This window comes from Enhydra lutris, unplaced genomic scaffold, assembly GCF_002288905.1.
Source record: "Enhydra lutris kenyoni isolate GAN:26980312 unplaced genomic scaffold, ASM228890v2 scaffoldscaffold53, whole genome shotgun sequence".
Taxonomy (NCBI): Eukaryota; Metazoa; Chordata; class Mammalia; order Carnivora; family Mustelidae; genus Enhydra; species Enhydra lutris.
The window spans coordinates 12,425,425-12,452,564 of record NW_019154137.1 but is presented as its reverse complement, the minus strand read 5'-3'; the positions used below and the strand labels follow the sequence as shown (position 1 = coordinate 12,452,564).

At 50.5% G+C, this 27,140-nt stretch overlaps 1 protein-coding gene across 1 annotated transcript; it reads right to left on the bottom strand.

Moving 5' to 3' along the window:
- Positions 1-835: 835 nt before the first annotated feature.
- On the bottom strand, positions 836-26,730 carry LOC111157279 (X-prolyl aminopeptidase 2). The gene is made up of 21 exons (XM_022518575.1): positions 26,675-26,730; positions 24,333-24,409; positions 22,759-22,869; positions 21,551-21,614; positions 20,495-20,599; positions 20,159-20,245; positions 18,886-19,032; positions 15,894-15,995; positions 15,188-15,269; positions 14,711-14,906; positions 13,855-13,944; positions 12,566-12,675; positions 11,729-11,806; positions 10,539-10,610; positions 8,455-8,515; positions 7,018-7,087; positions 6,470-6,574; positions 5,980-6,039; positions 5,429-5,505; positions 1,825-1,914; positions 836-1,277 (listed from the first exon to the last, which is right to left on the bottom strand). Exons 1-21 carry the CDS (start codon positions 26,721-26,723, stop codon positions 1,083-1,085), a joined length of 2,028 nt encoding a protein of 675 aa, XP_022374283.1. The 5' UTR covers positions 26,724-26,730; the 3' UTR covers positions 836-1,082.
- Between the last annotated feature and the right edge of the window lie 410 nt (positions 26,731-27,140).

Sequence of the window (27,140 nt, the reverse complement as noted above, 5' to 3'; positions counted from 1 at the left end):
GCCCCCAGCAGCAGGCTCAGTGAACTTGGAAGGGGATGGGAGGTATGCTAAGGCATTTTACATAGTGCCAAAGGGCAAAATAGCTGGACTGCGGGCCCATTCTGACTCCGCCATGTCCCACCCAAACACTGTATCCTTGGAGAGGTCCCCCAAGCCGGAAGTCAGTTTTCCTATCTGTAAAATGGGAAAAGCAGAGTCCCACAAGTCGAGCCAGCCCACACAAATTCAAGACCATCTGAGGATGCTGGAGGATTTGTTGGCATTGTCATTGTAGCTGCATTTTGGAAGGTTAAAATGGCCACACACGTGCTGGGGAGTCTGGGATAGTGATTGGGCACTGCTGCTGAGGCTGTTCCCAACTTTGGGTAGGGTCATATTCCAAAATGCTCCCCACATTCCCTCCTACCCCATGGCCCAGTTTCTATGGCTGAACTCCCTGTCTTGTGCCTTGGCATGGAATCCACCCAGGGTTTAGAAGTGACAATCTCACGTGGGGGGCAGGCTGGTGTACGTACGTGCCCCTTTCTGGCTGGCCTCCCTGGTTGCAGAAGACTCAGCCTCCTTCCCTTCCTCTCCCTTCACAGGTTCAGCAGGGACCCTAGGCCAGAAGGGCGCTCTAGGGCCAGGGGCGGGTTGGGGGATGGTCAGAAGCAGCTTCAAGGGTGTGGAAAAACCAAGTCAGGAGCCAGTGGGGGTGGGAAGAGCTCCGAGTATATCCAGCAGGTGGCGATAGGGTGGGGCTCTTGGGGGGGGGGGTGGCTGGAGACCCTGGGGATAGGGTACTGCCTTATGATGGTCTTTGCGGGGGTGGGGGTTATAGGTTAGGCCTACTGGGCTCACAAGAGGAAAGGTGCCAGGGGACTCTCCTATCCCAGGGCTAGGGGTTGGGAGCCTAGGGTGAGGTGTACAGGCCCTTCGGGGACATGCCAGGGCCAAGAAGCCCTGGGTCGCTGGGGTTTAGTCCTGGAGAAGAAAGCTGAGGGCAATGGTTTCCGGGCAATGGGCTGGCAGGGGCTCTGGGAGCGCGGGTGGTGCAGGGTGAGGGGAGATGAGCTAGAGCGTTGGCCAGGGAGTCTGCGTGTCTAGACGCTCCAGCTGAGGATGGTAAGAGAGGAGACTGCCAGCAGAGAGGCCAAGGAGGCAGTACACGGGGCTCTGGCGGACAGGGGCTCTGTGTGCCGCTGCAGCCACTCAAACTCCTCCAGCAGCAAGCGCTGCTGCAGCTCTGGGCCCACCTTCTCGCGGATGGTCTGGTAGTAGCGGTTCAGGTACTGGAGCTGCAAAGGGAAGGAGGGCTGAGGGCCTCCCCAGAGAGGAGGTCTTGGTGCCAGCCAGTCCACTCGACAGTATTCTGGCTGCCTACCCTGGCGCCCAGCCACCATCAGGCCACAGACATTCTCTGGGGGCTTTTCAGAAGCAGTTTGCTACAGTGACCATTTAGTGTCATGGTGACTTTCTTGGGGTGGGTGGGGGATGGGAGTGGAATGAAAGTTGGGTGAACATTATTATCCCCATTTTATAGAAGAAGAGACTGAGGCTTATATTAGGATTTCAGGTGGCAGAGTCCAGAGACTCAGTCTCAGACTCCCCAGGAGTTCACTACCTAGGGTTGGGCAGGTTGGGCTGACTAGAGAGTTCTAGAAGCTTTGGATTCTCTGGGGAGGCCCCAGTATGTGCCAACAAGCCAACAGTGTGGACTGTCCCAGGGGAGGGGAAGTGGCAGAGGGTCTTGGGGTAGGGAGAGCAGAGGTGAGAGGCCCAGGGTTGGGAAGAAGGCAGTCATGGTTATGGGCTGAAAGATGGACAGTGCTGAGGGTCACTTACGTGTTCGGGAGACAACAGGCTGACGTCAATGAGGTTCCGGTCATAGGGTACCAAGGACACCACTTCAAAGGTCAGGTAGGACCCTGGGTACTGGAATGTCAGAGGGAAGGTAGGAAAGCAGGAGAATGAGTGAGTAGAAGGGGCTTGGCTGAGGGGTCCCACGCAGAAGCAATGGGTACAGGGAATGGGCCCTCGTCAAGCCCGAGACTCAAGGTAGGCTGGATGTCCTACAGTCCCCATGTCCAGCCCCCACACCCCAGGCTGCACTCAGCACCTCATCTTTGGTGCTTATCAGATCTGTATTTCTCTCCTTTTTAAAAAAGATTTTATTTATTTATTTGACAGAGATCACAAGTAGGCAGAGAGGCAGGCAGAGAGAGGGAGAAGCAGGCTCCCTGCTGAGCAGAGAGCCTGATGCAGGGCCTGATCCCAGGACCCTGAGACCATGACCCAAGCTGAAGGCAGAGGCTTTAACCCACTGAGCCACCCAGGTGCCCCAGATCTCTATTTCTCCAAGTGTGTGCTATAACGCAGTGGGGGCCTTGTTAAATATGTAGATTCCCAGGTCCACCCCCCAGACCACTGGAGTGAGAACTTCTTGCACAGGGCTGGGAACTCACATTTAAATAATTTTAAGGTAAGTTATTAGGTTTTTATATCTATCTATCTAATATATATCTTTATATATTTCTATCTCTATCTAAATCTCTTTGTATCTCTTGATTGACCTACCTATAGAAATAGGTATAAAAAAGACAAAATAGTCCATAATTCCCATCTCCCAGAGATCCCTTGCATGGTTGTGCTTAGAAAATTCAAACTACCATAAGATACACAATAAAAATGGAAAGTCTCCTCCCTGCCCAGTTCCCTTCCTGAAAACATTTAAGACATATACAGTAATTAATCCACTAATTAATTATTTTAGTCCACACAAAATGGATCCTACCACATGCTTTTCTGCACCTTCTCTCCACCCTGTTAATGGTAAATGTAGGCAAGCGCTGCATATTAACACGAGGATATCTACCTCCCTCTTTTCTAAGGGCTGTGTAAGGGTCCACAGTATGCATGACGATACACTCAACCAGTGGCGGATACTTAGGCTGTTTCCACTTCTTTTTTTACTATGACTATCGATGCTACAACCCACATCAATGTATAAAACATCTTGGTGACCTTGTGGAACTAGATCCAGAAGACACATATCTGGGAAAGGGATTGCTGAGACAAAAGGTATAGGCATTTTATTTTATGTTATTTTATTTTATTTTTAAAAAGCTTTTATTTATTTATTTGAGAGAGAGTGTGTGTGTGTGAGTGAGAGAGAGAGAGATAGAAGGAGCAGGGGGAGGGGCAGAGGGAGAAGGAGAAGCAGACTTCCCACTGAGCAGGGAACCCAGATGTGGGGCTTGTGGCTTCATCCCCAACACGCTGGGATCGTGACCTGAGCGGAAGGCAGATGCTGAACTAACTGAGCCGCCCAGGAGCCCCAAGGCATTTTAAATAGATATTTTTATTGATATTGTCAAACTGTCCTCTAGAAAGATTGTATCAATTTGTGCTTCCTCCAGCAGTGTGTGAGAGGGCCCATTTCCTCATAGAGTCACTGTAAGTCAATCTGGATATCACTAAAATCACTCATTGTTTGCCAATCAGATAGGTGAAACATGGTAATCTATTGTTATTTTGATTTGTGTTTCTTTAAGAGTAAAGTTGAGCATCTCTGCATGCTTATAGATCATTTGTGTTTATCATAGAGAGTTGCCTCTTCGTGTCCCTTGCCTCTTTTCCTGATTTTTGTCTTAATGATTTGTAAAAAGCTCATGGCAAAAGAAGGAAACACATGCTTTCCCTGTGGTACCTACTCTATTTGTCATACATATTTTGACTTTGTTTATGATATTGTTTCCGTATATACAGGGTTTTTCTTTTTAAAGATTTTACTTATTTGAGAGAGAGAGAGAGAAAGAAAGCATGAGCAGGGGGAAGGGGCAGAGGGAGATGCAGACTCCCCACTGAGCAGGGAGCCTGCTGTGGCGCTCAATCCCAGGACCCCGGGATCATGACCTGAGCTGAAGGCAGACACTAAGCCAACTGATCCACCCAGGCACCCGTCCATATAGACAGTTTTACATTTAATTTATCTATCTTTTTATTCACGGCTTTTGGATCTTGCATAGAAAGGCCCATTTCCACCCTCCGATTATAAATGAATTTATATAGATTTCTTCGAGATCTTTTATGGTTTTACCTTTAAATCTTGATCCATTCAGAATTTTATTTTGGGGTAACAGTAAGGTTCTTCACTTAAATAGCCCCCAAATGATTAGCCATTTGTCCCCCCCGCCCATTTATTAAATCTCTCTTGTCTTTACTGTTTTGAAACCCCAGTTTTATTATAAATTAAATTCCCATTTTATTTACAGAACTTAGAAGGGCACCTGGGTGGCTCAGTTAGCAAAGCATCCTATTCTTGATTTGGGATCAGGTTGTGATCTCAGGGTTGGGAGATTGAGCCCCAAGTCAGGCTCTACCCCCAGCGTGGTGCCTGCTTAAGATTCTCTCTCTCTCCTTCTGTTCCACCCCAACCCCCAAGAAAAAAAGGAAATTAGAGGGTATATTTCTGGATTAGTTGTTTTGTTCCACTGTGACATCTGTCTCTCCCATCTCTGGTGCCATACTGTTTTCATTACAGTAGCTTCATTGTATGTGTTAATATCTGAAAGGTCGGTTTCCCTTATTGCTCTTCTTTTCCAGAACTTTCCTAGCTACCTAGCTATTTTTGCATCTTAATTTTACAAACAGTACTATCATTTTGTGAAGTTACAAAAGCATTCCGTTAACACTGAAATTGAGGTGGTCTTGAATTTATAGATTGATTTTGGGAGAAATGACATCTCCATAATATTGAGGCTTCTTTCCAGAGAGCACCATTTACTTAAATCTTTTTTATGGCCCTCAGTAGACATTTTCTCTGTATAAGTCTTTTTATGTTTATATGTAGGTATTTTATCCTGTCGGCTGCTATTATAGGGAATCTTTGTAACTAACAAGCTCCCCTGGTGATTATTATAGGCATCGAAGACCAATAATTTAGGACAGGGATACTGATTCATTTGGTCTAGAGTGGGACCTGGGCATCAGCATTTTTTTAAAACTACAGGTGATCTTTTTGTTAGTTTGTTTTAAAGATTTTATTTATTTATCTGACAGACAGAGATCACAAGGAGGCAGAGAGGCGGGCAGAGAGGGAGAAGCCGGCTCCCCGCCAAGCAGAGAGCCTGATGTGGGGCTCGATCCCAGGACCCTGGGATCATGACCCGAGCCAAAGGCAGAGGCTTAACCCACTGAGCCACCCAGGTGCCCCTGGGCATCAGCATTAAAACCAAAAGGCTCTTCTGATGATGCTGATATTCTAATGTGCAAACAGGCTTGAGAAATTCTGAGCTATTATGGAATTTTTCTGGAGCACAGGAAAACTCCAAATCAATTCATGTCCACCTATTAAATGTCCTTCTCCTTGGACCTTCCTTATACTCCATGGAGCCCAAAGTCCCTGCCATGCTGTCTGTAGCTCTAACCTGTCCCAGCAGCACTTTACCTTGGTCTTTGCTTCTACCACGAGGGCCACATCTTCAAGACGTATCCCAAATTCTCCATCCTGATAGTAACCAGGCTCTAGGAAACACAGACATGCTGGTGGTATTAAGCAGGAGAAGGACCCAAGTCCGTGTTTCCTGTACCAATCGAGGAGTGGCTGGAGGCCCAGCTGCCTGGCTGCTCCAGGCTCGGGCAGACCCACCACTGACCGTAGCGGAGGCCAGGACTTATGGCCCAGCAGGGAAGACATAAGAGCTCACTTGGATCCTGGAGGCACTCCTATCTCCTGGCGTGCTACTGTCCTGTTACCCCAGCATTTGACTGGAGACTCCAGAGTTTGGATGTACAACCAGGAACCAACTCCCAAGGGCAAAATGAAGGTTTGAGCTGAAGGGATTTAGGATTAGGATGGGACAATGCACTTGGGGCTGGGAGTGCTGGAGCCCAGAGGGCCTGTGCCTGGCATGCTCTCTGAAGGCTGGTGCTCCCTCAACTGCAGTCGTAGGCTGGTCTTAGAGTAGGGAGGGGGGTGGAAGAGCCCAAGAGCCATACCGATGGAAGTGAACATGCCCTTGGCCATGGGGATGTTGCCAGACTGGAATCCCACTGGCCCTGGAAAAGGAGATGTAGGCATGATGTCAACTCTCCCATACTCACCAGCTTGGAAACTAGCAGGCTCTAGGGAGGAACAGGTAACTGGGGACTGCTGGGGGTTCTTTAGCAGCACTTGTCCACCACATCACTGTCTACCTAGGGCTGGTATGGAGACCAGACTGGCTCTGCTTTTCATTACTCTGACATTGATGCCAGCCACCTGCTAGGCCTTGACCTGCCACTCTTCTCTCTGAGCCCTTCCCCAGTGCCAAGCAGGCAGCAGGAAGGGCCAGTTCCTACCATTTCTCACTTCCTTGTGGAGCATCACCTCCCACCAGCTGGGTGGGTCACTGCATCCCTGTGGGTCTTAGTCGTTTCCATACCTGTGAAATGCTCTACCTCCTTCATAAGACGGGGGACCCCAGGGAAGTGTAAAAGAGACACCTACACTCATGCACGCACAGGAAGTTGCCAATGCCATGGCCTGTCCCGTGACCATAATTGAGCCCGACATCCCACAAGGCTCTGCGGGCAAAGACCTCCATCACTCGCCCTGGAAGAGAGATGGCCCCAATCAATCGGCTGGACCCCAGACGCTCTGCTTCACCCCATGCTGCTTTCTTATCCCAGAGCCAACTCCCAAGATGGTACCCGTGGAGAGTTGCTCCTGAGAGGAAGCTTAGCTAGCATGCACTTTCCCCAGCACGTCTCACATCGTACCTATGACTGCCATAACCCACAGAGACCTCACCCTCCCCATGGACATATAGTATTGAATTAGGAGGCAGGAGGCCTGGATTCAAGGCTTCCTCCCCCAGTAACCCTCTGTGTGACCTTGGACAAGTTGCTATCACTCTCTGGGTGGGATCTATACAATCTATACAATGGATGGGATGAGGATATAATCCGTGCCCCACTAGCTTCCCAGGGTGGCCATCTGGGTCCAGTGAAATCAGGGCCTGAGTCTCTGGGCCCAGCCTGCTTTCCAAAACCCACCTGATGTACTAGCAGGAAAGACGAGTCTGGACAGATCGATATTTCCTATCAACACGCGGGTATATGCCTCCTGATGGGGAGAGGGAGAGGTAACATGCTGAGTAAGAGGAGGGTCTTGGTAGTTTTCAGGTGCTCAGCCTGGGCCCACACAGGTGTGTGGGTCCAGGCCTGCAGGGGGGCTTAGTTGGGGGGAAGGTGTGTGCTCACGTGTGGTCACTCAGGTTCTGGAAAATGGTCAGGGGCAGCTGAGGGGACCTGCTGAAACGTGGAGCTTGGTCCATGTGGTTCTCTTTGGCTGGCCCACAAAGGACATTTGTACATGGTGGTGGCCTGAGGCCTGACAGTGGGAGTTGGGAGGCAAGCTCCCTGAGCTAGAATTCTAAGCTGGCCACTCACAAACTCTGAGACCTTGGGCAAGCAACTTTAACCACTCGGTGCCTCAGTTTCATCCTTTGTATTGGAATGATCAGAGCACTAGCTCAGAAGGCTGTTGGGAGGAGTAGGTAGACTCCCACACATAAGGTGCTTCAAACAGTAAATGTTCAAATAGAGGTCAGTGCCCTTATTACTGTTATGCTCATCCTTCAGTTTTCTTAAGGCCTTGGGTTCGGGTTGGGGCCCCATAATCTGGGAGGTCAGCTTTGCTTGGTTGGGCTGCTCACCTTGTGGATAAAGGGAGGGAGACAGGCTGACAGAAACCTCTTTACTCCTTGTGACAATGTGGTAAGTCCCTTTCATCACACACACACACACACACACACACCACACACACACACACACACACACACACACGCACACACACACACGCTTGCCATCTTGCGCAGGACAGCCTATGGACTCAACCCATGAAACTGTGAGCTCCTAGAGGCCTGGCCAGCTTTTGATTTTTTCTCTCTTTCCAGCACCATGCCTGAGTCATGGTCTGCTTGCCGAATGCATGAATGCAACCCCCACCCCCGCCGCCCGCTGCCACTTCCCACCCACTCAGAGGCGCTCAGTGCACACAGGGGAAGTCCTAGCCTCTGCCCCAGGTGGACCAGCCCTCACTCCTTTCTGGAAACCTCCAGCTCCTTTCTACCTCACTTCTGAGACTGCCTGTGCTATTTCTCTCTGCCTGGAATTCTTTTTCCCCTCCTTCCTGCTGCACACAGGTTTAGGCACACAGACAGCACCAAGTAAATATTTGTTCACTGATTTCCTGAAAAGGGGTGGTGAAGAGCTTCAGCTGAGGCCCTGTTGGAAGCTGAAATATCTCTGGGGAAATAGCCAGGAGCATTCGGTTTTCTAGTTCTATCTTGCTGTGTGACCCTGGGCAAACTGCTTAACCTCTCTGGGCCTCAGTTTTAGCCTCTGTAAAATGAAGGGCTTTTGCTGGAGTGATTGCTTGGATGTCTCTTGGGTAAAGGTGGGTAGGGGAATTCTGGGTCCAATGCTTACCTTTTGGAAAGCAGAGGGGGTACCCCAGTGGATTGTTCTGGTGATGTCTGTGGTTCCATCCCTGTGGACAAGGAAGAGCAACATATACAGTTCTGCTGAGTACCTGGGGATAGGGATTGTGGCTGTGTGCTTCCTGTGTGCTTTCCACTCGGGTTCGAGCAGCAGGAATGGGGTGGGGCTGAGGTGGGTTAGGGGTAAAGGAAGAACACAGATGCTATCCTCAAGTCCCCATCTTCAGCATCTGTGCATAAAGGGATTCTGCAAAGCTGTTGAGTTCAAAATCGCTAGGTTGTGTGACAATCCTGATGCCCACATACATACACCACCCCCATATCGCCTATTTTGGCTGTTTTATAAACATGAGTTTCTTGGGTCAGCCTGGCTTTCAAAGCAGAGTTTCTTCCAGGCTTTCAGGGAGGCTGGAGGGAGGGGGAATATCCCATTTTTACCAGTGAAGAAACTGAGGTTCAGAGAGATCGTCACACTCTTACACATTCACATAGTTATTTCCCATTTCTAGAACACTTTTGCAGCTCCCTTGGAAGGGTAGCAGAAGAGGCCACGTTATCCTCATTTCCCATTACCCTCATTCCCCAATTGAGGCCATGAGCTATCTCCCTTTCTGAGCCTCAGTGAAGCCAGGCCTGGAGCAAATGCTGACTCTACACAGTCCTCTCCTTGTAAACATGGATCTGACCCAAGGAGTTGCTCAGAGTCCCAGGGAACTGAAGCCAGGAGCCAAAATGTCTGACTCCCAACCACCAGCGGCAGCTGTGCCCCCAGATGGCCCCTGTGGCCACCACCAGGGAGGGGGAGGGGAGAAATGGTCCCAGGGCCCTGGGGATTCCTCCCTGGGAGCAGGTCACAGGGCGTGGCTGACTTCTTCAAGAAGGAGAGAAGAGGAAGTGAGGTGACCATTTCCCTGGCCTCACCCTGCTCAGAGCGTGCCCCAGTCCAGCAACGCCCCACAAATCCACTTCCTCTTTACACACTGGCCATCTCAAGTACACAGTACACACAACGCCACACTGGGGACGAGCAAAGTCTGCTAGGCTAAGCTCTCGTGTTAGCTCCCAGAGCTGCGCTTGGAACAAGCGAAGAGCCTTTGTCATTAGCACGTTCCTCATTTCCACAGGACAGAGAATGGGAAATGGTTTGAAACTCCTTGCTCCTCCATCAGTTCAGCACACCCCTTCCTCCCCGCAACCAGCCCCACCCAAGCTTTCCACAATCCACTTGCTTCCTAGATGAGAAGGGGGGAAAAACCTACTGGCTCATCTCAACTTCTGTGTGAATGATTGGTCACACATTTGGAAAAATTGGGTCAGCCTATTCTGCACATCTGTCCTGTCTAGGTGTTCAGACTGTGCACTGTACAAGGGTAGCATGGCTGAAGGGGTACCAGGCACTTCGTGGTTATATAGGAATGCCAATGAGAGCACACAGGTAGACACACGGATCGTGGAGTCTTGGAGCAGGGGACAGGGCCCTCCTACAGGACCCAACATGGCCACGCACACACTCACGCATATCTACTCACAGACGCATACCCGTGCTGACAGGTGTGCCCAGTTCCAACTGGGCTCCAGGCATCCCCCGAGACTGCTTTTCTTACCTGCCTGCTGCTCTCGGAAGCCTGATCTTGCCCCCTACTCCAACCTGACATGGGTACCTTGTCTGCAGTGTGGGGGTACTCGTGCTGCTGATGGCGTGGGGACCATGTCCTGGGTACACACGAGTAGATGAGAACATGGGTACGGTGTCTGTGTGGCCAAGCAGGGCTGCTCAGACTGTCATGATATGTGGGCTTCAGGAACGTTTTACTTGAGTAAGGAGAGATGATTCCTGATTCTCACCGAGGTGCTGCACAGGCAGCCCCACTCTTGAGGTTTTTGTGTGTTTTCCACCGTGCAGGGGTCCCCAGGTGTGCAAATGGGCACGATGCTCAGGCTCATTCCACCCAGGGCTCTCCTTTCTCAGACAGAGGATTCACACCCAGGAAGGGGAGAGCTGTGGCCAGCTCTTGGGAAGCCCTGGATGTCTGAACTGAGGTAGTTGGCCAGGGCAGGGTGGGGGATACTTACCAGTATTGCCCCCCAGAATCCAGCAAGTACATCTCATCTGAAGACAGCTTCCGGTGCTGCTCCTTGGTTGGACTAGGAAGGGGAGAGCCACTGAGAAGGGTGCAGCCTAAGCCTGCACTGGGCAGGGTAGGGGTGGAAGCAGGGGAACCCCTCACCCCTTATATCCCCAAGGGCCCTGGGCAAGTACTCGGTTGATGCCATGAATGTCCTCAGTGCACACCTGTTGATCTTGTACCTCACTGAGCAAGGTTCCCAGGAAGGGGAGAGAGATAGGAGCCTGGAAGGTGGGAGCCTGGAGAGCCTCAGAGAGCATCCAGGGCCACCATCTCCTCCTGCATAAGGAGACGCAGGCCAGCAGAGGCTCAGTGGCTTGTGGGAAGCTGTGTGGTAAAGCTGGGAAGGAGATGGGCCTGGACCCAGACGCTCAGTCCCGTGCCCCCTCTAACTTTCTATGACCTCTGAGAGCAGAGGGCTCCGAGAAGCCAAGACACAGGAAGGGGGGGAGGTCCTTGAGGGTGAGGCTGGAAAGCAGGAGTCGGTAAGGCCAAGGAATTCCTCTCCTGCTACGCTCTAGTGGGGAGAAGGGGTCAGGCCAAGGCAGCTGCAGGCTTGGGAGGCTCCAGGGGAGGGAATTCTGGGGTAGGCCAGACTGGCCCATGGAGGGCATTTGATCTGCTCTTGCTGAGCCTGTGCCGGGCTGAGGCATTCTGATCAGCTTGGGCCCCCAAATTCCATCAGGCAGGCCTGCCGGTGTTTGTTTTCTACGGAGCCAAACATCTGGTTAGCTCACCTCTGGGCCCACCTTCATCGGCCCAGGCTGAGTAAATAGGCTTTTCTCCCTGTGTATTCGATCGTGAGCTTCAAGAATTAGCTAATATAAATAACTCACAGGAAGCCAAGGAAAAGCATCCAAAAGCAGCCCTCCCTCCCTTCCAGATCCCTCAGCCCTGTGTGCTCACAAAGTCTCAGCCTTTCGTGGCAGAAAACTGCTTGGGCCTTTTCATTTCAAGAAGACTCCTGATCCCTGACTGAGGTCCACTGCCCACCCGTAGCCCCCACAGTACTAAAGTCCTCAAATCTTAATGTGGACTTGGGTCCCAGAGCCACCACCGCCCCCCCCCCCCCCCCCCACCACATACATCAGGATCTCGATGCCCCGGGGCCCTAGAAAATTTCTTCTCCTGAAGTACCTGTAGTGGGCTAAGGCAGCATTCAGGCCACTAGCAGAGATGGTTTCGAAACTGGGTCCAGAGGAGAACGCTTCCTCTCTGGAAATCACATGGCAGAAATGGTCAACAGACAGCTCAGAAGCTAGGCTGGGCCCAGGATATCTAACCAGGGCAAATGAAGGTCACAGCTGCCTCTACCTCAGCCAGACTCCATTGGGCGCCCCCAGCCCCACCTCCCGCTGCCATCTTCCCAGGCTCCAGTCTGTCAGCTACAGAGCCTTCCAGGTCAGAGAAGGAGGGACTGTAGACACTAATTACTCCCCCTCCACCTCCATTTTACAGATGGGAAAACCAAGGCCCATGGTCCCACAGCGAGTTTGTGGTAAAGCAAGAGTAAAGAATCCTAGCTCCTTGTGTCTGAAAGCTTCCCCAGGCCCAGGGCGGCAGCCTGCACCTCAAGCCTGCTTACGGCCTGAGTCAGACGTGCTCTCAGGGAAGGTCGCTCCCCAACTTGATATTTTCAAGCTGTCCAGGAGCCCCACCTGGCCTGAGCCAGCCTCCCCACCGCCCTCCCTGCAGGGGAGAGAGGGTCTGTGCCTGAAGCAGACACTAGGGGGCACTGATGGGTTGTGGCCCTTCAAGTTGGCCTGCTTTGAGCAGGCGGCGGGGGACTGTCATGGAAGACGCCCTGCCCAGCTCTCCTACTACGCACGGACCTGTTACTCCTTGTTCCAGAGAGGCCCCCCAATACGAGGAGGGCCTTCCTTCCTGCTGAAGTAAAGAGGCCCAGTCTCCCTCCCTGCCCCCACCCCCAGACTTAAAGATAGCCCGTTCCAAAGGCGGGCGGTGGTTCTTCACCTGCGTAACTGGTCCAGCCACTGGGCCCCTGAGAACTCATCCACCGTGCCTTTGGGCACGTTCTTCTCCAGCCACACCAAGTAGCGGATCACAGCCACGGCGTCCCGCACCTGGAGCCGGCGAGCAGAGCAGGGGACCGGCTGAGCTCGCAGCCCCGGCTCTGGGACCAGGGAGATCAGACAGCTGCCCCGGGAGCTGAGCTCCCCACACTCGAGGGCTTCCCTGACTGTTTGATGATATTAAGGGATTCTTGTCCAAGTTTATATATGATCAGAGTGTGATTATGTTTTGAAAAGAGTTCTTATCTTTCAGAGATACTGACTGAAGTGCTATCTTTTAGAGATACTAAAGTTTTCACAGGAGAAACCGGATGATAGCTGGGATTTGCTTTAAAAACCATCCCTTGGCAGAGGATGGGCGTGGAGGCAAGGACCGTGGCCTTTCAGACCAAAGGGCCACAAGCTACCTAGTGCTGAAGCTGCAGGAGGGTGCGGGGCAATCATTAGGCTAGTTTTTCTACTTTTGTATATGTTTAAACTTTAAACTTTTCTATAAGAAAAAGTTTGGTAAAATGAGGCGATTTCTTCTCGTTTGGACAGGAATATCCAAAAAAGCAAGCCATCCTCTTGCAAGGGTGGGGAAATCAGGCGAGCAAAGACGAGGAATGTGCCAGGCAGTGATCAAAGCAATATATATATAAAATTCAATATAATTGTATTTATATAATTATGTAACTCTGTTTATATATATGTAATTATATATTTATAAACTCATTATATATTTGTCTATGTGCATATTTCTATTTATATGTATCTACTTATTTCTATGTAATTGTATAAAACACATGTATATGTGATTATATATTACAATTAAATATTAATTAAATATTACTTGTAATTTTTATAGCTATCATATATTATATAACACATGTTTATTTATCTATTTAATCCTCACCACAACCCTATGCTGTAGATTCCTGTTATGATACGCATTTCACGTATCTAAAGTAACGGAGGCCCAGAGAGATGAAGCAACTTGCCCAAAGTCACCCAGCTTGGAGGCGGGTAGAGGAGCTGAGATTTGAACTCAGACACTCTAGCTCTGGGGCTCAGGCTCTAGACCATGGTACCAGGCTGGGAATAAGGGGACAAAGCTCAGGTGGGTGCCCAGGAGTCTGGGGTCCACTTCACTGTTTCCACTGAACTTCTTCGGGTTCCTTGGCAGGCTTTCCTTTCTAACTCATCAGACCAGGAGTTCCCAACAGGCTAGGCTGCCTTCTCATGACTTACGTGGCTGGCCCTGAGGAGGGCCTGCTCCTTGCTGTTTTTCACTGCCTTGGTCACCATCACTGGGGAGTAGGTGTCTTTTATAAGTTTTTCCTGTCATGGACAGAGAGGAAGAGGTCAGGGAGCATCTCCAGGGCAAAGTGGGGTTTGGAAAGGATTGGCAGGAAGTCCCAGCTAAACTGACACTTGCCATTCCCTATAGTGACAATGGCCTTTCCGTCCAGGGTTTTCTGGCTGCCTAGGTCTCTCCCTGTCTTCCGTGTCCGGCTGAATCTTACCTCCCTCCCTGCCCCTGAATCTGGGATTCTCTGGGATGGATCAGAGCTTAGTCCCTGGGATGGATCAGAGCTTAGCCCCTGCCGCTCCATGGGCTGTCTAACAACGTGGGATTCCCGCACTATCATATCATCACAGATAACATTTATGGAGTGCTTGCTGTGTGCCAGGCATGGGGCCTCACACGTACTATCGCCTCTAATCTCTTCAGAGCAACTCCTCTGAGGTCGGGACTCTTACTGCCATTTTGCAGGTGAGGAAACAGAGGTCCAGACTGGCTAAGTCACTTGTCCAAGGTCATTACGTAGTCAGTTCAAGGTAGAACCAGGACTCAGTCTCAGGTTTGGCGACCTCAGAGCCTCTGCCCTACCAGGCTGTGTTCCCTCTAGTCTGCTTGACAATCTTCGGGCTCTCTGCGGATGGACACCTGCCTCCTCTTTTTCCATCTCTTCACAGGGAGGCCTAGAAGGGGACTGACCAACTGTCTGAAGGGCTGAGGGGCTGTGGCCCCACTTTAGGTCAAGACTTATCAGGACTGAGGTGGGGGTGATGCCTGGCCCAGGCGGGGGTCTGGCAAACCTACCACAGGTATCACTTCATAGAGCCCGTATGTCGTGTAGCTGGTCCCAATCCAGATCTTCACATCTCCGGAGGCATAGGTCTGGACGGTGCCACGGACCTGGCTGTAATCCTCGAGCTGCACACACATGGAGCCCGTGCAGTTGGAGTTCAGGTACTTCAGGGTCTTAGAGTCAAGGCAATCCTTGTTTACAAATAACCTGGGTCAGAAGGGAAGGTCAGGAGGGTCCTGAGGGTCTCTCAGGACAACACAAAGACAAGGATCCCTTCATTCCTAGAGGTCAGAGGAGCCCCACCAAGGGAGCCAAGCAGACCAGATTTGCAGTAGGTGGGAACAGAGGTCAAGGGTCAGGAAAAGCTGACTGGAGGCTTCCTAGTGGGCCCTGTTGGGAGCAGGCAGCAGGATCCTGGGAAGGGCAGGGTAAGTGGTGGGGCGGGCGCAGTGCAGAAGTTGGGGGAAGTCCCGGAGAGCAAGCCGTACCTGATAGAGGAGTCTGTGAGCAGTGTGTAGGAATAGAAGAAGGGGTTATAAGGGATGTCACTGCCTCGAAGGTTGAAGAGCCCTGGGGAAGAGAATTGATGGGGACTTTTTGAGGCTGATCGGCCTGAGGCAAGTCCATATCCCACCTTTGCCCCACTGTTTGCTCTGCCCGACCAAAGAGTCCCAGCCATATGCCTGCACATCTGCCTCTGAATGTTTTTCAGGGGTTTTCTTTGGGGGGGGCGGTCTTTGAGGCACTGATGAGAGCTATGCCCCCTTCCTCCCAGAAAAATGAAGACACCCAGCCAGCAGTCAGCGTAGTTTTGGGGTGTTCCCAGCAAATCTGAAGCCCAGTGCTGGGACAGAATCAGGCAGCATGTGGTGCTAAACTGGGGAGTGTGAATGCCCCAGGCTGGTAGCCGCGCCAATGGCAGGTGTTAGCTGGGCCCTTTCCCTTCCTGAGACAGCCTTTGCCGCTGTGGTCAGCCCATTCCTCTGATGGTCCATAGGCTGGCTCCAGCTTGCTCTGCACCTCCTGGTTTTCTTATTCAGCCGCTTTCTCAGTTCCCACAGGCCATGGCCATGGACTTCACGGAACCCATGGTTATAAGGTGATTGGGGGAGGAATCCAGTGCTGCAGGGCCCAGGAGGCATGGGGGTTGGGGGGAACCAGGTGCCCGCCCCGTGTCCACAAGTCCATACTCACAGGCCGTCTCATCGAGTGCCGACAGAAGGACTGCAGTTGGGCCTTTGTAATGCTTCTGCATCTGGCTGCGGATGTCAGCTACCTTCTCCTGCCAGGTGCTCCCTAGAAAAAAAGGTGCCCAGAGAAAGCATAAGCGACATACTTTCCCTTTGGCACACTGTTTCTGAGAGGGCTCCCTTAGGGCAATCATTTTCCATGGCTTTCAAAGCAATAGAAACCTTTCTCCAAACAAACTCTCACTAGTGTAGTTGTTAAGGACATGGACTCTGGAACAACTGTCTGCATTCAAATACTGGCCCTGCCATTACTAGTTGTGTGACCTTGGACAAATTCCTTAACCCCTCTGGGTCTTATCCTGTATACCTGTAGAATGAGGATGGATTATCATGATAGTATCTAGTCAATAGGGTTGTTAGGGGGCTCAGATGAATTAATATTTGTAATGCGCACAGAGTGGTGTCTTGGTGTATAGTAAGCCTGATGTAACTTACTGATGAATAAATAAGCATGTAGAACAGAGATTGAGAGAGCAGCCTTAGTTGAAGGGCGAAGGGATCAGACTAGGTCATGTTCAAGCCTCTTTTCTGAAATGACCTGGTGCCTAATTAGCCATGAGTCCCTGAAAATTGTTTTAATCCCTCTGACCCATTTTACAGATTTTATAGAGACTTCAAGGAGGAAGAGGGACTTGTCTAGGGTTTCATAGCTAGCAAGGGGGTAGAGTTGAGATTTCCAGGTAGGTCTGTTTGACTACATGACCTTCTTAGTCTATATGGACACTGGACTGTCTTGCTAACATTGTCCGTCCCCAGACTTGTCCTTAAACTCTGTGTCCCAGAGCTGTCCTTCCTAGGATGCTTGTACCCTGGTTCTAGTTCTCATCTTTTATTCCTACTCTCTGCAATGCAGATGAAGAGTCTGCCCCTAGGCAGGGCTCATAATTTGCTGGCAGAAGGTCGTAAACATTAAGGGTCCCAGTTGGGCTCAGAGATTAGGCATAAGTAACTTAATGCCATTTATAAAAAACTTTATGCAAATGGGTAAAAACTATTCAACAAAAGCCAGAGTTTTGGGTGATACTTTTTAAGGATTATCTTATTTTATTGGGTAAAATATACATAAAGTAAAATTTATCATTTTAACCATTTTAAAAAGTGCACAATTCAGTGGCTTTAAGAACATTCACACAATTGGGGCGCCTGGGTGGCTCGATTGTTAAGTATCTGCCTTTGCCTTAGGTCATGATCCCAGGGTCCCAGGATGGAGCCGCATCTGGCTCCTTGCTCAGCAAGAAGACTGCTTTCTCCCTCTCCCACCTCCTTTGCTTGTGTTCCCTCTCTCCTATGTCCCTCTCTGTCAAATAAATAAAATCTTAAAAAAAAGAACATTCACATGATTGTGCAACCACCACCACTATCTAATTCCAGAACATTTTTATCATCCCAAAAGGAAACCCTGTAGCCATAAGCAGTCACTCCCCATTGCCCTTCTCACTCAGCCCCTGGAAACCATTCACTGACTTTCCATGTCTATGGATTTACCTGTACTGGATATTTCAAACAAATGGAATCATACACTATGAGGCCTTCTCTGGCTTCTTTGTTTAGAATTATGTTATCAAGTTTCATGAATGTGTGACAACAAACAAAGGCAAATTTAATTGTCTGATGCATACAGGTATCTTTGAATAATTAACTTTTCCCAGTCTTCTCTTTTCCCTTTGCGCCTTTTAAAGCCTGTCAGTTGCTAGAGAGAAAGTCTCGCTTGCCTCTGTAAGTTTATAGACTCAAGAACTCTGTGCTTGGGCTTCTGGGCCCAGTTCCGGCTCTGGATGGCTCTTCCTTGAAGACTAGCAGTCTGTGAAGACTCAGGATTACCGTCACTTGTGGGCAGTGACAAATCCCGTATGAATTCTCCCTCCATCCTTGGAAGGCTTTCCCCCTTTATCCCCTCCCTTTCCTGACATAACTTCACCCTTCTTTATCTGAAAGGGATGAGTTTTACTTACGATTACACAGTCTCGGCTAGCAAATTTTAAAAACTTTTTCGAGATACAGAATGATTCTGCAAATTATATCAGAATGGATAAAGAAAATTGGACACAATTTTAGCTTGTTTCATCCTCCTTGCTATTTTGAAATTTCCCTCCTGCTTTCTTGACTCCTTTTCAAACAAAGAATGTGCACAGACCTGGATGAGGATAGGGGCCTCTCGGATTGCCCAACATTCCTAGGAATCCACATCCATGCGCTCTTTTGGAATTCCTGGGGAGGTAGGGGGTGGTGGTAGCCAAGACAGTGATTCATCATCAGTAGCCTGGTTCCGGTCAGGATTTTAGTTAACCACTTACCAGAATCATAGAACATGCTGTTCTTTTAGGACATATTTAGATGGTATCAATGACGTCAAAGTGAAGATTAGCTATGTTAGAATTTGGGGTGATCACTTCACTTTCCTTTTGCTCTGGCCAAAACCTGAGCTGTAATTTGTGCCATGGATGGCCCCTGAGCTTAGTTATATACTTCCTTTGTCAGCTGGCCCACCTGACCCTAGTCATCTTACTCCAGGAGGGCTGGAAGGCAGGGTTTGAATGAATCAATACAAGCCAATTTCCACTACTGGACAAGCAGCTCATATCATGTTTTTTTTTTTTCTCTCTCTTCAAAGGGGTAGGGTTCTTTTTTTTTTTTTTTTAAGTCTTGCTCTGACTCCCTTGTTTCCTCCTTTCCTGTTCCTTCTTGCTTCAAATCTCAACACTATTTATTCCAGCATTTTCTATATATGGTGTGAGGACCTTTTGATTCAGACGGAGATCTTTGAGATGAGAGGGCCCAGACGTCTGCTTTTTCAATAAGCATCCCAGGCAACTCGGGTGCACAAGAAAGTTTGAGAACCTTTGCTTTGGTAATTCCCAGGACAACATTTTCAGCCAAAGGAGCAGCAGTAGGGACCGTGTTGCTTCAAGCTGGGAAGAACATGTTTAGAGAATCACCTGTGAATGCATCCTGCAGGGCATAAATGTGCTGGCTTGGAAACTGAGGCTTCTCTGATCCCCATGCCAGGTCCACAAGGTTGGCTGTGGTGGATGCCAGTTTTATGTTAGAGTTTTTGAGGGCCGTGTTGTAACTCTCCCAGGAACCTGCAGAGACAGAAATCCGTCACTCGTCCCCTGCCTATTTACACCTCAGGAAAAACCGTGACTCGGGCAAAATTAGTCCTTGTCTGCTCTGCCTCCCACTCCACTCCTGCTGCCTCAGCTGCCCAGAGCAGGTCCAATCAGTCTGGTCCTCCTGGGGTATGTCCTCCCAGCCCCCTCTTTCTGCTTTCAAAGCCCCATTGCCTGGGGCCCACTCCAACACTGCCACAGCCTACTGGCTAGGTTTATCTTTTTAAGTGCCAGTGGCAGTGGGGCCTTCTTCTCAGTACTATCCATTTTAACAGCGCATCAGTGCCCCTGCCCAAAGGAATGGTGATGTTCACACCATCACCATCAGAAAGGCTGACAAAGGGACGCCTGGGTGGCTCAGTTGGTTGGACGACTGCCTTCGGGTCGGGTCATGATCCTGGAGTCCTGGGATCGAGTCCCGCATCGGGCTCCCAGCTCCATGGGGAGTCTGCTTCTCCCTCTGACCTTCTCCTTGCTCATGCTCTCTCTCACTGTCTCTCTCTCAAATAAATAAATAAAATCTTAAAAAAAAAAAAAAGAAAGGCTGACAAAGAAGCCAGCTCTGAAGGGGGAGCCTTTAGATATACATACATGATGACTTTGCCCTTGGGGGCAATCTGGCCAGCTGGCTGGGGTCCCAGAGCCGAGGGAGCTGTATTTCTCGGAGGAGGGGAGTATGCACCTTTGTTCAGAAACCCACTGAACTCCTTTGACCTTCCAAGCTGCCTTCCAGAAGAGGGCTACCAAATGATTCTAGTGCCATAACTGGTAGAGCTCCAGAGCATAGAGGATGGTTCTGGGTTCAAGAACATCCTGGCCTACTGTCTGCTAGATCTTAATGACTCCTCAAGTCTTCTAGGTTGGGTCTCTGTACTCGTGACTTTGAAAAAAAAAATCTGCATTCATTCTTTTACATATACTTTCATTTCGCAATCCATGAATAAATCTTTGTTGCAAAATATTCTGCAACTACAACTTCAGACACTATCTTTGGAGTCATCCTGTCCCTCCTTCTACCAAGGAATGCTTCTTTACATCCCAGAGCGGCTAAGTCACCCTTGTTGGTGGGGACAAAGGCAGGAGTGAGGGACGAACATACCGATGGAGAAGAGAAAGGGGTCGAAGCCCACACTGCCTCCAGCAGGAACCTCATTGAGGAGCCAGGTGACGATGGAAATTATGTCAACTGAGAGGAAGACAGGAAAGAATGTAGTGTCACCTCCAGGGCCGGACCCAGGTCTTTCTGTCAGACTTCTGTCTGTGACCGGCCTACCATATCTGTCCTCCTCGAAGTTAGCCTCAAAGCTTAGGGACGGCTTCAGATTTCCAGAGTCTCCCATAGAGGCCCATCATGGTTTTGCATGCATTTTCTTACCTGTGCCTTCTTGAACCTCGTCCAGGTTTCAATGTTTGGGGGACATGTGACCCCTTTTACCTTCTTTATGTAGCTCCCAGTTGCAGTCCATCTGCCGCTCAGCCTGGGTCCAGTAGCGACTGTCAGTCCAGAGACCTGCTTTCCCCATGGTCACCACTGCCGTTCCTGGGGAAGAGCAGAGAACCTTGGAGGTGAGGATGAAGGTGGGGACGGTGGCCTTGGGCAATGCCTGGGCAGTATGGTGCCAGGCAGTATGGTGCTGGCTCTGAGAATGTCACAGGGGCCTCTGGAAAGAACTTCTCTCCTCCGTTGCAAGGAAATGAGGCAGGAGACACTGAGGAAAGCATTAGGGAAAGCCAGCCTGGGCATACCTGCTTTGTGTTGAGGGCCTCTCCTAAGGAGGGATGAGTGGGTTCTGCTTCTCACAGTCCCACAGACTCAATGCTACATGTAGATGCTCTCAGGAAAGACGGTATGCTAGCTAGTCTCAAGACTCAGTGCCTGATAAGGACACTAAGCCAGGGGCTTAGCTGAAGACAGGCAGAGGAGCCAAACCCAGAGATCTTGGCAAGGATGGGTAAGGCAAGGGAGTGTGAAGCCCAGGGGAAGAATGTTTAAGGATCAGCAAGGGAAGCTTGGATTTCATTCGAGGGGCCAAGATCAGGGTGGGAGGTCCCTTCAGAAACTGGGACCCCATAAAGGGCCTCTGTGTTTGCGTCTCATTTGGCTACAGGAGGTGTTTTCCAGAGAAACGACCGGCCAGGTAAAACTGTCCCCAAGTGAGACACGTGTGAAGGGAATCAGTGGGCCCCTAGTGGCTGGATGTGGACGTAGCAGCTGTTCCTGAAAGGAAGCCCAGGGTGTGCTAAGCTAGGCCTGGCTGTGGCAGGGCAGCAAGCACAGGAGCAAAGCCAGGACAGCCATCTGCCTCATGCAGAAGTGTAGCTGGGGAGCTATGATGTGTGCCCTGGTGACCCTTTTCAGAGTGGTGGAGGGGAGGCGGAGCCTCTGACACTAGGTCCTGGGGTCCTGGCTTCTGAGAACTGGCCACATCAGAGCCTCTGGGACCACGTCTGGGTCTACCAACAGAAGCAATAAGGGCTGAATGGCTCTCACCTGCCGACCCTGTAAAGCCTGTAATCCATGCACGCCTCTTATCACGATTGCCGATGTACTCACTCTAGGAAATCAATAACACCATCATTAGCCTTTTTCATGGAGTTAGACCCCTACCCCCCATGGAAGACCCCCCAACCACATCCCAGTTCTTTCTGTCTGGTCAGATTCTACCAGTTCTACAAGCCCAGGCACACTGGGCACCTCGTCCAGGAAGTCCTCTGCCACTCCTCCAGATCTCAGGATCTCCTCTTCCTTTGGACAGCTGTATTTCTCGGAGTCTAAATCCCATAGTCCAGCCCTGGGCAGAACAGCCTAAGAAATCTCATCTCCCTGGCCAGAATGCAAATTCTGTGCAGTCTGGGATCATGTCTTTTGGTCCTTCTGGGTTCTTCCCTCCAGCTGTCCCGCCCCTCCCCAGTCTAGTACAGTACACTGAGTACATCATGAAGAACTTCTGCAGAGGGCTTCCCACATTATTGTATTTTGATCGTCATCATCCTTCAAGACAGATCTCAATATTTCCATTTTGCAGAAGAGGAAACTGAGGCTCAGAGAAGTTGAGACACTTACCCAAGGTAAAAAAACAAATTCAAGCAATCTCATTGACACTGAAAGTGGCTTCTTTTCCGAACAGCTAGTGCTGGGAAGGTGAATGGGATGTAGGTGGGACCAGTGGTGGGGAAAGGATGGGTTGGGTGCATAGGGTTGCAGCTTTGGGAAAAGCAGTTCTTACTCAGACAATCTTGTTTCCTGTCTGCTCCCCTCCCCCAACCTACACCTCAAACTTGTATAGCCTAGGCCTCTGGATCATTCCAATGCTCCATCCATCAGGTTATGGGAAGGTTAGAATTCCTCCAGTCCAATTCCTAGCCCATACTCTAACCTCCTAGGGCCAGAGTGCCCTAAACATTCATTCTGGATCTGCCATCTGAGAATGATCGAAATAGGTTCTGAACTTATTAATAGTTTCACTGCCTGAAGTCAAGGAGCTCTAGCAGTGTCTTCTCTCCTATGCAAAGAAATACATTCTTTCAGCTTCCCTAAAACTCCCATGTCTAAGCCCCCTACTTCCTTCCCTTTGCCTTTTGAATCCTTTCTCTGCCTTCATCTTCTGAGCCTTAACGGCCTCTGGTTTGTGGCCTGTTCTCATTGGCGGTCGACCCAGGAGAGCAGAGGGCGCGGGTGGGGGAGGAGCTGTCCCTCACCATGTGGGCATCCGTTTCAGGGATGATGTAGGCAGAGAGATTCTTGATGTGCATCTGCTGGCGGAGGGCTGTGAGCCGTGCCGTGGTATTGACCGCAGTAACTGGAAGGTACTGACAGGTGACAGGAAGACACCAAGACACACACAGAGACACACTGCTTAGAGAGGATGATGCCTGGGCCCAGTGTTAGGAGGCGCCGCCACCCTCTCCTTAGGCAGGTGTTGGGAGTGGGTAGGCTGGGCCAGCCTGGAGAGGAATGGGGTGGCAGCCGATGGTATGGGTTAGTCTTGATTAAGGGGCCTGGGCTAAGCGGAGATGGAGGTGTTGATGAACTTGGAGAGGAACTCCTTGTGACAGTAAATGGACCTGGGTCTGGGATGGGGACATGAGTGAGAACGGCATGAAACTGAACCCTGGCACTGGGCCAGGCTGGAGGGACAGTCTTTCTCCGGATACCCTGGAGGCGGAGTTGCCAATTTAGCAAATCAAAATACAGGATATCCATCCAGTCACATTTGAATTTCAGATAAGCCACATACAATGTTTTAGTATAAGTATGACCCATGCACTATTTGGGGCATACTTATACTAAGACACATATTCATTATTTGAAATTCAGATGTCATTGGGCACCCTGTATTTCATCTGGCAGTCCTACCTTGGGGACTTTTTCGAGTTTCTACTCAAATGGCAGAGGAGAGTGAATGAGTACCCCCAGCAATTTGGAGCATTATCCAGAAAGATCCCCTCTAAGCCAGACATTTCTTTAAAGGCTGTTTTATCTTTAAAATGAAAAGTGTGGGTTTTTGTTTTGTTTTACCTTCTGCTCAATGACATATCCATGTTTGTTTTCCTGTAGAAGCCTACCCACCAGCCTGCCCCAGTGGTCTCATAGTTGAGACCGGAAGCAGATATACCCCATGGGCCCTGAGGCTTCCGGGAACTGCTAGCAGGCCACCAGCTTTCACCTCTGTCTTGCCCCTGCCTGAGGAAGCTCTTTCGCCATACTCTGGTTGTGGGAAGAATCTTCTGGTCTCCAGGTAGGAAGCTGCTTACCTCTCACCTCCAATATGCCAGACCTTCTCCCCAGTCACACCCTAGGCCTCCCTCTTGTCCTTTCTGTTGGCATTTCTAGTTCTCTGTCTTCCTCCCTCCTCTTTCTGGGCCTCCCTCTGCGCTCGCTGTTCCTTTAGAACTTTTGTTTTCTCTCCTCCCATCCTCCTGTTTGCCTCTGCCTAGCCTCAGCCAAAGGTTAGCTAGGGGCCTCCACCCTCCTTCCCGCCCTCCCCCCTTTAGGGGAGCGGACCAGGCCAGGACAGAAGTAGGTAACCTGCTGTGGGATGGATGGGTAGGAGGGAGGGATGCGGGGGTGTCAGACACCTGAGAACGTGAGGCCCGCCCTGAGAGATGTTAATCAGAAACAGGGGCCCCAGAGTCCGGAAGTCAGGAGAACGGCTGGTAAGAGGGAAAGGCTAGCGACTGAGCCAGTGGGGGATGGGGAGGAGAGGGGAGCTAAGGGGCAGGTCCGGGGCGGGGCAGGTCCAGGGCGGGGCGGGGCCGGGGCGGGGCCTTACCGGAGGGCTGATGGAACAGTTTCTCACATCCTCTCCACTCAGGTCCACTGGTTTAGGGTGGCCCCAGGCACCCAAAGCTAGAAACGGCGAAGGGGAGAGGTGGGGAGTTAGGGTCACTTGGAGACCAGTTAGCTTCTAGAGAGCACAGGTACTTGGTCCCCCAAATCGCACTGCCTATCCCCCCCTGGCCTAGGTCATTTGAAACAAACAGTGCTGTCCAACTCGAGGATAAAAATAATCACATTTCATGGGAAATTTGGTGGAATGGGATGGCACCCTGGGTCACAATCAAAGAAACCTGTTTCATCGACAAGTGATTGCCACTTTTGCAGGGGTTTTAGTGCTCATTAAATCAATTTTTCCCTTCTAATCTAATTGGGTCTTTTCAGGGTTTACTGAACTGTTGTGTGCAAATTAAATTTTTGTAATCAAATTTTCTTTGAAATGCTCTAGAGGATCTCGCTAAATAATCACCCCACCTTCATTTTACCCTTCTATAAATCTAATTTTATATATATTGGGTTTACTTAAGTTCAAGGCCCACTTGTGCCATTTATTATAGTCCAAATCTCTGGCTCTCATTCCAGGCCCATTTTAAATACATAAAACAGTCAATCCCAGTCTGACATCGTCGCCTGGTGGAGAAAGGTAGGTTAGCATTTAAAGATCTTCTACTATGAGCCAGATGCTGAGCTCAGTAATTTATCTGTAGTATCTTTCTCTATACTTGCAACAAGCCTGTGAGGTGGGTATTACTGTCTATTTTCTACAGAGGAGGAAGCTGAAGCCCAGATAGGTTTGGTAACTGGTCCAGATTTTGCCGCAGTGAGTCAGTGGTAAAGCAGGGATTTGAACCTGGGCCATCTGAGTACAAAAAGTTAACCACAGAAGGGTGGTGACACAGAAAGGATAGAGTATATGAAGTCTTAGTTTCCAGTTTGGGCTCTGCCCCAAATTTGGTGTGACTTAAGGAGAGTCACCCGGTATTCACTGGGCAAACATTTCCTAAGTACCTACTGTGTGCCAGATACTGGGCTAAGTCCTATAGTCTCGGGCCTTCCAGTCCCAAAAATCCAGTAGTCTCTGATAGTACCTTCCCTCCAGCCCTGGCCTTTAGGGTTGTCCTCAGAGGGTAATGGGGGCCTGGGTAGAGGGAGACACTATACTTTTACCTCCTGAGTGGACTGAGCTACAGATAGGAGGGCAGCTGGCATCTAACTCCATAAACCCCTTGCCCAGCTGTCTTGGTCTCATAAACTCAAGGGGGAGATGAGACCCATGCTGTTGATCTAAGAAAATGATCCTATTTCTGTAGGAACAGATTGTTGGCAAAACGGTGTTTCTGAGATGCCAATATAAGAAGGAAGACTCAGCCAACCTGGGTCCCTCTGGACACCCAGATTGTTGTTCTCTGAGGCAGGGGCTGTGGCTCCCGACGGCAGGCTCTGCGGCTGTGTCTCTCTGTGTTTCCTGACACAGGGCCTGACCTTGGGGCAGTGCTCAGGAATTGGGTGCTGACTGAACGAGCGGGATCTTGTGGACAGAAAGGGGAGGGAAGGGAGGCATCCCTAAGGCTGGGGATGGAGTGCGTGTGGAGGGCATTGAGCTGGGCATCGAGTTGTGACCCAAGGGGAAAACAGAGCACCAGAGGAGTGACCAAGACTGAACTTTAGTTAGGCTCTTTCAAGCCGCTTTACTTGGATTTGACTTTGTCTATGTCCATCCTGTCCTTGCTGGGTCTGCATCACCCAGTCCTCAATAAGAATCTTGCTAAGCCAGTTTAGAGACAATCCCCCACCCTTAATATCTGATCACCTTTGCTATCTGATCAAATTCCTCATCCTTCACCCTTCATATCTGTTCACCCTGGCCTGCCTCCAGCAAGAATCCTATAAAGTTGGCTCAGCAAGAACCTCCCACCCCTGATGTCTCCTCTTAGTAATTTTCCATCCACTGTCCCCCTCACTCTGTTCATTGGCTCTAAATCCTCAGCCATCTTGGCTGTATTCAGGGTTGAGCCCAATCTTTCTCCCCTATTGCAACGCCCTTATTGCAATAGCTTTGAATAAAGTCTGCCTTACTCTTAACAAGTGCCAGAATCATCTTTTAACAGGCAGGAATGGAAAGGTGCCAAACCAGATTGATGTGAGTCTGGAGGGCCCCAAGGACTGACCCCGGTGTTCTTCTTTCGCAAGACAGAGAGGAGGACCAGGAGAGAAAGAGACAACCTGGGCCCCCGCCCTTACTCCAACCCTTTCTGAGCCCAGAGGGGAGAGGCCAGAGCTGCTCTCCAGCTGGATCTGCCCTCCCAGTGTGGGAGGGTGGGACCAGGATGCACATACCACAGAAGAGGACAAGCCAGGGGCAGCAGCCCCAGCGAGCCCAGGCCATGGGGTCTCCAGATGCTGGTGCTGGGTGGATGGAGGGATGGGGGAGAAGGGGCAGGCTGTTTCCCTGGCCTCTTCCTCCAGGCCTTCCCAGGGCAGGAGCAGCCAGGGGGTTGGGGCTGGCGACGGGGAGGAGGCGTCCGGCCGGTGGATGGAGAGTTCCCCTCTGGTCTCTTGCATCTGAGGACTCCGGGAGTCAGGAGTGGGGAGTACGGGTGGGTGGGGAAGATTGGGCTCTCTGAGCCCGCCCAATGCAGAGTCCAAAGTTCTCCAGGGCAGAGGAGCAGCAGCTGGTCTCAATCAGCCTGCTCCTCCCCCTCCCCCCCCCTTTAGCAGCTCGCCTCAGTCGTTCCTGATTGCTGTCCCCCTCCTTCCAGCAAGCTGTTTCCCATTAGCTCCCCCACCCCCGGCTCTGGCTCCA

Bases quoted from the DNA above. Each gene is read 5' to 3' on its own strand.
- LOC111157279 (XM_022518575.1), bottom strand. From the start codon at position 26,723: ATGGCCTGGGCTCGCTGGGGCTGCTGCCCCTGGCTTGTCCTCTTCTGT. The intron at 21,615-22,758 runs GTGAGGGACAGC...TTGATTTCCTAG, and splicing joins CTGAAACGGATGCCCACATG to AGTGAGTACATCGGCAATCG. The intron at 6,575-7,017 runs GTGGGTTTTGGA...TCTCTCTTCCAG, and splicing joins CTTTCCTGCTAGTACATCAG to GGCGAGTGATGGAGGTCTTT.